This window comes from Populus euphratica, unplaced genomic scaffold (assembly GCF_000495115.2).
Source record: "Populus euphratica unplaced genomic scaffold, PopEup_1.0 scaffold54.1, whole genome shotgun sequence".
Lineage (NCBI taxonomy): Eukaryota > Viridiplantae > Streptophyta > Magnoliopsida > Malpighiales > Salicaceae > Populus > Populus euphratica.
In genome coordinates this window covers 643,006-653,602 of record NW_011499910.1, presented here as the reverse complement: position 1 = coordinate 653,602, position 10,597 = coordinate 643,006, and the positions used below count along the sequence as shown (strand labels likewise).

The window sequence follows — 10,597 nt, the reverse complement described above, 5'->3', positions numbered from 1 at the left end:
CAAGTAAAAAACACTTTAAAAAACAAACACAACTACATTTCCACCAAATATTTTATATATTTTTTTTAGTATATATAAACTTTAATTATAATTTTTATCAAATACATATCTAAATCCAACCGGCCACAGTTAATCATATTTTTTTAACTTATTTTTATTAAATTATAACCATAAAAGTTACCTAAAAAACAAACACACTTCTAGTATTTAAATAAAAAAAATATTCTATATTAAAAAAATATAATATTTTTTTATGAATTTAAAATATATATTTAAAAAAAGTTCAATCTTATATTGAAAATGTTAAATATTTTTTTGGTATTTATATAATAAACTTTGAAAATAATTAATAATTAACTAAAATATATGAAAAAAGGTTTTTTTTGACTGGAAAAAACATATTAAGATAAAAAAAAGTCTTCACTGTATTATTTTACCAGGTCAATCAAATTTGACCCTTTTTTGCTTTTATCAATCCTTTATCTTATCCAGCTCTAGCCAGTCATCAAACCAACTAGATCCTGGACAAACCTGCTAGATTGACCAAATTAAAACAATGTTTTTAAAAGCGTTTGCATGGCCTGATTAGATAAATAAAAATGATTATTTAAAAAAAACACACTGATTTTTTTTAAAAAAAAAGTTAAATTGATATTTAATTAGGTTAATTAATTTATCAGTTCTATTCATCAGGTTATGCAAATTTAACCAAGTAAACTACTACCTAACTTATTTAACTCAGTTTGAGCCAGATCCCGAGTTTTGACCTGGCAGGATCAGTAATATCTGTGAGAGTTTGTTAAGAATAACTCAATCAAATATTACAACTATGGGAAAATAGTAATATAGTTTTACGTTGCGTTTAGTTAGACAGACTATCCAAATGGAAACGCTTCTAGTTTCCTGCTTTCACGAGAAGTTCATACCAAAACTCCTCCATATCATTTTTACCACTGAAACCATTCATGGCTTCCATCGCGGCCATGGAACTGAACATGTCTTGGGACGAAGCTTCCTGGAAAATTGGTGCAGTATCGGAGGGGATTTGCCTTTGACATTTACTTTGATGAACCTTGAAATCCGCAGGCTGTGATGAACTAGTGTTGTTAATCATTGCCCTTTCTGGTGTTTTTCTGCAATGTTCAGTTGGGCGTCCCATATTCTGTTGAAATCTCTTTTTTAGATGGCTGTGCCAATAATTCTTTATCTCGTTATCTGTTCTTCCTGGTAATCTTGCTGCTATAGCAGACCATCTGAGGATCAAAACAAAAAAAAAAAGAAAAAAAAAGCCATTAAGTTTCGGGGCCTTTATGTAAAGTGACATGTAGAAAAATTCCAATATGGTTTTTTGAGCTACATGATATGTTTAATCTTCTTTAGATCACTAAATCTTATGTTATGTTATACATGATATGTTTAATATTCTTTAGATCACTAAATCTTATGTTATGTTAGTAGCATAGTTTTAAGAAATGATCTGATAGCTAGCCTATTTCAAGATTAGGATTTGGGTGTTGACCGGGTTTTAACTACATCACTGGATCATTCAAGTTAAATTTTTTTAAAAATGTTAAATTAATATTGTTTTAGTAAAATAAAAAAAACTAGTTAATAAGTTATAACTAAATTTTGTCTTGTCAACCAGATTTCTGAGCCAACTTGTTGGGTTAACCAAATCATACCAATTTTTTTTTTAATCTAGTCTAGTTTCAGTGATGAATTGATCAAATATCAAGTCGACTTGACTTACTAGATGAGGCTAGATTTTAAAATCATGAATCCACCAAATATCAAGTCGACTTACTAGATGAGGCTAGATTTTAAAATTATAGTTGTTATACTTGTGAAAGTATAGTTATCATCCACAGCAATCATGCCTACTTTTAGGGTTGTGACAATTTATTCATGTTAAATTTAAATTATTAATGGAATGATGTCTGCATGAACATGAAATATTTTCCAATTTTCTTGTAATTTGTAAATATAGCATATGAGATTACATAATAAATTAAATCTGTTACATTTTAAAAATATTTTTTTTTATTTTAAATTAATATTATTTTATTATATTCAAATTGTGATCACAATCACCATCAGAATTAAATTAAAACATTTTAGAAGAAACCATTATCATAATCACAACCACGTACTCAGTCTTAAAGTATGGATGTAACACAAAAGAAAAATGGAGAACTCAAGAACTACACATACCTATTTCCAAGAATTTGATGTAACTTAATGATGGTGTCTTCCTCTTCGTTGCTGAAATTTCCTCGTTTAATGCCTGGACGTAAGTAATTTATCCACCTAAGCCTACAACTCTTACCACACCTTAATAAACCTGAAGAGAAATTAAAGGAGCATATCAAGGGACTAAATAATTTCTCAAATAATGACACAACACTCAACATATATATATAGTTCCATGAAATACTGCAGCTAGCTCCAAGAAATATTCTACTTTGGGTTTAAACTTCATCACTGTCCCTAACAATTCGTGAACAGATTACGTATACATCTTCAAGAAAAGCTTATATATCGAAAATCAGAGTCTTTGACATGCTACTTTGCTTACTATTCTTGTTCTCTAGCCTCCTCCTACATTTCTAGCACTGCATTTTGCCCTCGATTTATCAAGAAAGAAAGAAAAATGTACATGGAACTGAGATGAAGAGAGCAAGTTAATAATCTAGAGATAACTGAAGCATGAAGAACATCATTACCAGCTTGTTTCGGGAGTGCTCGCCAGTTTCCATGCCCGTAACTTCGAATGTAAGATACCAAGATTTGATCTTCTTCGGGAGTCCAAGGTCCCTTCTTTAACCCCATCATTTCACAACAAGGAGCTCTCCCCATTTTCTGTCCACGAGTTTGGATATTTCTCTGTGCGTGCGCGCGTGCGTCTCCAAGCTATCAACGTTTGAAATGTCTAACCAAGTATCCTTTTATTCCTTTATAGTAGCTTTGAGCTCCAAATTAATGGTCCAAGAATTGCATAGTTTTCAAAGGTCTCCCCAGCTATCCTCTTACTCCTTTATAGTTGCTGACGAACGTTATCTGGTAATGAAGCATGTGGTGTTTTTAAAAAATATTTTTCTATAAATGTTTTTATATTTTTAATATTAAAATCATTAAAAAACACTTAAAATCTTGTTAATTAGATAATTTTCAAGTAAAAACGTTCCAATAATTGCATAGTTTTCAAAAGCAAACTCAATTAACCTACCTGCCCCTTTTTCTTCGTGCGACGATCTCTAAGGGAAGGGGCATCGAAGAACTCTTCAACCATCACTTTTTTTTGCTTGAATGTAAAGCATACGACGTTATGTCTTTGTCCACGTATTTTTGTTCATACGCTCCCACTACATCTGTGCTTCTTGGTTACTTCTCTCTAAAGTTGGCGTCTAATTGTCAAAAATTATGTGCTCCACGGGCGATAATGGGGCTTCATCCATGATGTTAGAGCCACCATCATCAACTTCTTTTTAATTCGTAGACAAGAATTTGAGTATTTCAATGAAAAATAGAATAAAAACATTGATATGACGTCAAGATTATCTTTAGAAAATTAACTGCTTGACATTGTTCTAAAAACTTTTGATCAAAGTCCCTCGCACCTCATATTGCCGATTATGTTTTCATATATTAGAATGTTATTTGATAATTTAAATTTATAGATTGTGTTTATTTTTTAATATGTATTAAAAAATTATTGATTAAATAATTACAAATTTAAATCTTATTATTATTATTTTTAATTTTAATTAATTAATAATATAATTTAATTTAAATTTAAATTTAAAATACTTTTACTTGTATTTAAACTTTCAAGTTGAGTTAATTATTTAATAGACATCAATATCACACCAAACTCGTTTATTTTATGGTGTAAAATTTTATGAAATATTCAAACATATCTTTTTTAAAAGTTAATTTTGTTAAAAAATAATATAAATTATATCTTGTAATCTCATTTAAAAACTTAAATTATTATATTGAAATAATTATTTGATATGATGTTGAAGTCTCAATGATTAAGCGTTATGGATTTGAATATTATTATTATTATTATTTATTTAATAAAAATGAAGTATAAGATAATATAAGTATTTACAAGTTTTAAATCTAAATTATTTTTATTTAAAAATAATATAAATTATATTTTATAAATTTATTTAAAAATATAAATTATTAAATTGAGATAATTCTATCATAAATTTTTAACCAATTAATGTTGAGGATAGTAAATTATTAATGTCGGTCAATATTGATGTAAAATCTAAAAGAAAGTGTGAGAAATGTGGCCCTTTAGAGATAAAGCTTTGGTCAAAGGCATAATAACAAAAATATTGACTAAGGTGTAAAGATCTTCATACTTTCCCCCTTGATAAAGCTTTCCAGGAAAATAATGCATATACTTCGATAGCTACACCTTTTTTTGGGTGAAATATTTCAAAGGAAATCCTTTACTTTTGCCGACATTAGATTTGGTTGGAAAAACAACAATAAAATAACAATGGGGCATCACATGGATTACAGTGCACTTTTGCTCTCAAAAAGCAAGTCGGGATCTTTTCTCTACTCGATGATGAGGAGTTTTTTACAATTAATTTGTTTATCAAACAAAATTAAATCTTCTCATTCAACTATCTTAATTGTACTTCATTATATTTATATATATATATATATTAATATTGATATACTTCATTATATTTATATATATATTAATATTGATTCTAAAATTTAAATTTAAAAAATTAAAAAACAAACATGTATTTTTAATATATTTAACATTATAACTATAGTTATCACAACTTCATAAAAACAAATTTAATTGTGTTTAGAAAAATACATATATAAAAATATAAGTTTAATTAAAACTATTTTGGGATGGATTTTATATATAAAATAAATAACTCAAAAACAAGTTTTTATAAAATTATAATTTAAAAAATAATTATATATGAACTAGATGTAAAAAATATAAACTATTTAATTCCCGAATATTTTTTTTTTATAATTAAAAAAATTATTACAAAAAATAAACAAACCCCTTAATTATCAAATCAATCATACCACGTTATTATAAACAAAGAAAGTACTTATTATACATTGAAATAGTTGATAATGCCGGTGAATTACATCCTAGCTTGTAGCTTGTGTTATAGATTGATGTCCCGTGTACTTTAGTACTGTGGTCTTTTTTCTTGTCTGAAATTCAAAGAGTGCATCTCTTGCTTTTCAGTTCTCAATTCCAACGTGCGGCATAATATTTTGTTTTCTTTGATTGAGGATTAAGAGTGTAATATTTATGTTTTTTTATTCGTTTTATTTTCAACTTTAGCTGAGGAAGACTGATTCCCATAGAATGATTACAGTTATTGATGTTTAAGTTTGTTTTATGTTACGGTCTAATCATATTTTTTAATTTTTAATTAAGTTAGAAGACTTTAACTAGTTAAAATTATTATGTCGTGTCCATGCTTATATACTATATTTTATAAAATTATAATAGATTTTTATTGATAGTTTTTGAAGAAGCATACATGATCATTTTGGAATCAAGTGGTCAGAAGGATACATGAAATGATTTTTTTAGAGATATATTTTAAAAAAAATTAAAAAAAAAATTTATAAAGATTTACAAAGTGAAGATAAAGAGAGAAACTAGTGTTTTTTTGAAAAAATTAAAAAATTTTATAAAGATTTACAAAGCGAAGATAAAGAGAGAAACTAGTGTTTTTTATTTAAAAATTTCAAAAAATAAAAATATAATATATGAGATAATCTAAAGATTATTTGATTACCAGAAATATATCAAATACACAAACTTCTTTTCCTAATCATTGCTACTTTTATTTTTTTATATACTAGTGGAGGTAACCTTTAATAATTAATCTTTTTATTTTTTATTAAGACATGACATTCCTCAGTCTCATGCATATGATCACAATGAAAAATATGTAACTTGTTGAGATTTCTCGTGTTTACACCATTCTTCATGGGATAAAGATATTGCATAAACCCTGTATGAGTAAAAATAAAAATGCCTATATCGGATCAAACTAGTTTCTTCCATCCTAATATGTTTTTTTCATTATTTGTTTAACACTAAAGAGATTTGTATTGAAAAGAATGTATAACATTTCCCACATTGAACAGTTGTATACTCAACTAATAAGAGCTTATCGTGACGGGTTTAAATAGTCTTTCTATTTTAAGTATCTTTTTATTGAACCTTTAGATATAAGCTTTCATACTTTTATGTTTTTCATTATGTGATAATGAAAAGCTTTATAGTACTTTTTTTTAAAATGAAAACTATTTTTAAAGTGAGAGATGAGTTTGGAGTTGAGATAATAAAAGTAGGGAATAGAGTCAGGTTCTAGACTATGCTGATATATACTTTCAAATCCACGATACATTATTAGAAGAACTTTGCATATAGCATCTGTGTCTTGTATGATAAGCTTTAAAATGCTTTTTATATTTTGTATGTGTTTCTAATGGTTTATGACTCGCTCGCAATTATCTAGGTTGGCTTTTTGCATAAACATAATCTTTAAAAAGTTGAGAGCATATGATTCTACATAAAGTTAAGATTTTCCTACTAGGATGTATTCAGCAAGTCGTTGAGTTATGGATCTTGTTTCACGCCTAAGTCTTTTTCTAGTGCATAAGTAAGATACAAATTAAGACTAATGGCTACTGGATTTTTAAAGTATGTCACATAAAAACAAGGACTATAACTTCTTTTGAGTTTAGAAACATGAGTATTCCTCACTTGCATTTCATATGTCACTTCAAAAAATCAGAGTATCTTTATTCATTTAGTGATGCATGCATGAGAGTTTATTATTATATAGGTGAAAGAGTATGAATATACAATTGCATCACTCCAATGACATTATTAAACAATTGCACCTGGTTGAAAAGTTGTTGAAGACTCGAGGAAGCAGTAATTCTTATTGTATGGAGATCAATTGCTTTTTTATGTATTGGAGTTTTGCTAGCCATGCAAAATGTTTTAGATGATAAGTAAAGGGAATGAAATGGATTTTTATTCAAGTTCCCACAAATAACACCACTGATAAAGCCATACAAAAAATTAGCATATAAATTAGGCTTTCCACCATATATTATGCAAATGGGTCATATCGTGTGAAATGGGCTAAACCTATGTTTGAGAGTTTCTGAAAAAATAAGCCTCTTATGTAATGAAGAATTATATGATGTTTAAGTTAATATTTGTATATATAGAAAAATATAATTTTTTTTAAAAAAATCATATATGGGAAAATATATTTTTTTTTTTTAAATCATATAATATACATATCTAGATGTAGTTGGTTTTGTGTGGGTTGAGAGTTTATAACTCTTTATTATGAAAAGTATATGTCTTTAAAATTGGTCTTCATTTGTTTATGATATTGGGTATATTTATACCCCTAACTCGGAAATGTTTTTCATAGAGGAGGAATTATATCATTAGCTTGTTGGGGAATCTGGAATTGCTAGTGTTCTAATCTTTTCTCGTTAGAAGCTAAGCACATTAACATAATATTTAACATAGTTTGACCAACTGTTTATATCTACAAGAGAAGCCAATATTATTAGAAATAAATAGAGAAAGGGTTACAATATACATGGAGGAGAAAAATCACTTCACTCAAACTTAACTCTTATTGCTCTCACACTACTGCAAAAGCAGCAGGGCTGCTGCTCTTAGCAGTCACTCCACTTTCTCTCATTTTCTATTCTCTTCACTCTCATTCTCTCTTTCTTTGCTCTCCAAAATCATGCCTCTTTTATAAGCTTCTCCGGTATATTTGTCAACATTAAAGGGATAAGAAAGCTATAAAATATGTCATCAATTATGTCATAAAATATGCTTCCACTTTGTACCAAATAGGTGATGAGTTGTTCTACTTGTACAAATGAAAGTGGGGTATTTACCATAATAATAGCAATATCCTAACATAGCCAACCAAGATAGCTTTATCATTTCGTGTGATGTTACATCATGAGATTTATGTCTGGCATATTATTAGAGAAGAAGTTAGTGTGCTAGATATCTATGATGGAGTGCATTTATTTACATCGCTGTTCATGTGGGTTGGTTGGTGTAGTATAAATGTAGCTCTTATTGATAGAAAATAGTGCATGTTTGTAAAATATTGATTTGTGCGAAATAAAAAAATATATATATGCTCCACATTTAAATTGTTAGTACCTTGAAAAATAAAATTGGTAAGAAAAATTCAGAGAGAAAGAAAATTATACTAGTTGTTGGGCCAGACCCGGGCTTGTCATCTGAAAAAAACAACTAGGGTGTATGGTTGTTTTAAAATGATGTTATTCTTTTTATTTTAAATTTAATGGATTTCTCAAAAACTCCATTATAAAAAATGGTATCGCCTAAATTTTTTTGGGAGCTTTAAGATAAGTCTTTTATGGGCTTGTATGAGTTTCTGATACCTAAATTAGTTTAGGTTAAAAATAAAAACCTTGTAAGAAGATGAAACTCTTTTTTAAAAAACAAAATCACTTATCTTGAACCTATATTAATGTATCAATGTAAAAGTAAGATGATCAATATATTTGTTATTTACAATTCTAAATTTTTTCAAAGATAAAAAGTCAAGGTAAGAATGAGTCATTGTATGAAAGCTACTTTTATTTAGTATTTTATAGATTATATATTACAAATAAGAAAATTTGAACAAATCTTTAATATTACATGTGATTAAAAGAATATGTCTTAATATTTATTTTATCCCTTAGTTTATAGGGATTGGATTTAAGTTTGATAAAAGATATCTTTGCCTTGCATTGGTTCGAGGAGGAGCAAGGTCCTACTAATACTCTCAAGCTAGGTATATTGAGAGTAAGAGCTAGGTTACTAAGCTGTGGATGTTGTTATTAAGGGTATAGTTTATCCTCTAGACTTTAGGTTATTTTTCAAGCAATGAAGTTGTAACCATGTTATATCATATAGGTTATATGGGTTTTTTGATCGAAATTCAACACTATCTTGATTTTTTTTACCTCTTTATTTTCTAGTCATACATGATTTCTTTTTACTGAATAATAAAATTAATGGCTATAAAGTTTTTGTTAAAAAATTAAATTTAAATATGTGTAAAATTTTAAATTTGAACCTTATTTCAAAATATGGATATTGCATTAAGATCACATGCTTAAAACTAACACTCATAAGGTTAAGTGTATATTTGATATCATGGAATAAAATAATTTTTTAAAATATTTAAAAATATATTAAAATATTTTTACTTTTTTAAAATATTTGAAAATATATTAAATTTTTTTTTTTTAATCTTTAACACCAACATTTCAAAATCATTGAAAATATTAATTTGATATTTTTTTTTCAAGTTAAATACATCTAAACCTAGTTTTAAACACTAAAACAAATGTTACCCAAGTATGTAAAGAGTCATAATATAAATTTAATATTTTCTTGTGAAAAAATATTAAGAATTACAAGGAAATATTTTATATTTTTTATTATGGGTATGGGATAAATGACATAAAATTCAATTGTTATTAGGTCAAAATATCAAAACACATAGATGATTTTCTAGGAAATATATTATATATTTTTTTATAAATTTGAAATGATTAATGGATATAAATTTTCAATTATTATTAGGTGAAAACATGAATATTAATTTATGGGAAATAATCATGTCATTTGGATGAACTGATTGCATGTTTCACCTTTAAATAATTTAAGAGTTAATTATAAAATGTATTAAAGAAATATTTATAATTAATGATTTCCATAATAATGATATCTTGATAGGACATGATATTTTCGTTGCTTCAGTAATTCTAAAAATGTTTAAAAGGCTTTTGGGTGCATGACAATAGCTTTCGTTCTATTCCTTTAATATGAAAAAATTTAGATTCTACGGGAAAAAATGTTTAAATAATAATGATATTTGAAGATTTCAACTCGTTTGATATTGGTTTGATTTAATTAATTTAATATAAATTAAAATTTCCAAACACGTCTTTTTTATTTTGATTTATTTAAATTAAATTGAATTAATTTATTCATTTTATGGCTTGAAATTTATGTGGAGTCAAATTATTAAGTTTAATATATATGCTTTGTATATATAAATCTAAAAATGTTTCTTTTTTTTTTACTTTACGATGTTATTAAATTTTTTTGACTAAATATTAGAACAGAAGTTATTAAATTAAATAGTGTTTAGTATTGTGATAATAAATTTTTTAAAAATATTTTAAAAAAAATATTAAACTGTGATAATAATTTTTTTTTAAATATTTTAAAAAATATTAAAATAATTTTTTAAAAAAATATTGAAATGTTTTGAAAAAATTTAAAAAAATATTTTAAAACAAGTTTTAAAAAAATTTAAAAAAATATTTTAAAACAAAAAAAAATTAAAAAGACGATTGTACAACAATAACAAATCCTATGAGTACACTCATCCTGCTTGGCTTATGTAACTATTTGTGGTGCAAATTCTACGGGAATAGAAAGCTTATTCTATTTATTTGCTAAAGTCATATATGACATGATATTTGTAAACTGAGTTGATTG

The 10,597-nt window shown here is 26.3% G+C and overlaps 1 protein-coding gene across 1 annotated transcript; it reads right to left on the bottom strand.

Moving 5' to 3' along the window:
* Positions 1-808: 808 nt before the first annotated feature.
* On the bottom strand, positions 809-3,033 carry LOC105133860 (myb-related protein Myb4-like). The gene is made up of 3 exons (XM_011037991.1): positions 2,724-3,033; positions 2,212-2,341; positions 809-1,253 (listed from the first exon to the last, which is right to left on the bottom strand). The coding sequence occupies exons 1-3, from the start codon at positions 2,854-2,856 to the stop codon at positions 896-898; spliced, it is 621 nt and encodes a 206-aa protein (XP_011036293.1). The 5' UTR covers positions 2,857-3,033; the 3' UTR covers positions 809-895.
* Positions 3,034-10,597: the final 7,564 nt, after the last annotated feature.

Excerpts from the sequence above, each read along its gene's own strand:
- LOC105133860 (XM_011037991.1), bottom strand. The coding sequence starts at position 2,856 with ATGGGGAGAGCTCCTTGTTGTGAAATGATGGGGTTAAAGAAGGGACCT. Across the intron at positions 2,342-2,723 it reads AGCACTCCCGAAACAAGCTG|GTTTATTAAGGTGTGGTAAG; the intron begins GTAATGATGTTC and ends ATTTCTCTTCAG. Across the intron at positions 1,254-2,211 it reads CATCAAATTCTTGGAAATAG|ATGGTCTGCTATAGCAGCAA; the intron begins GTATGTGTAGTT and ends TTTGATCCTCAG.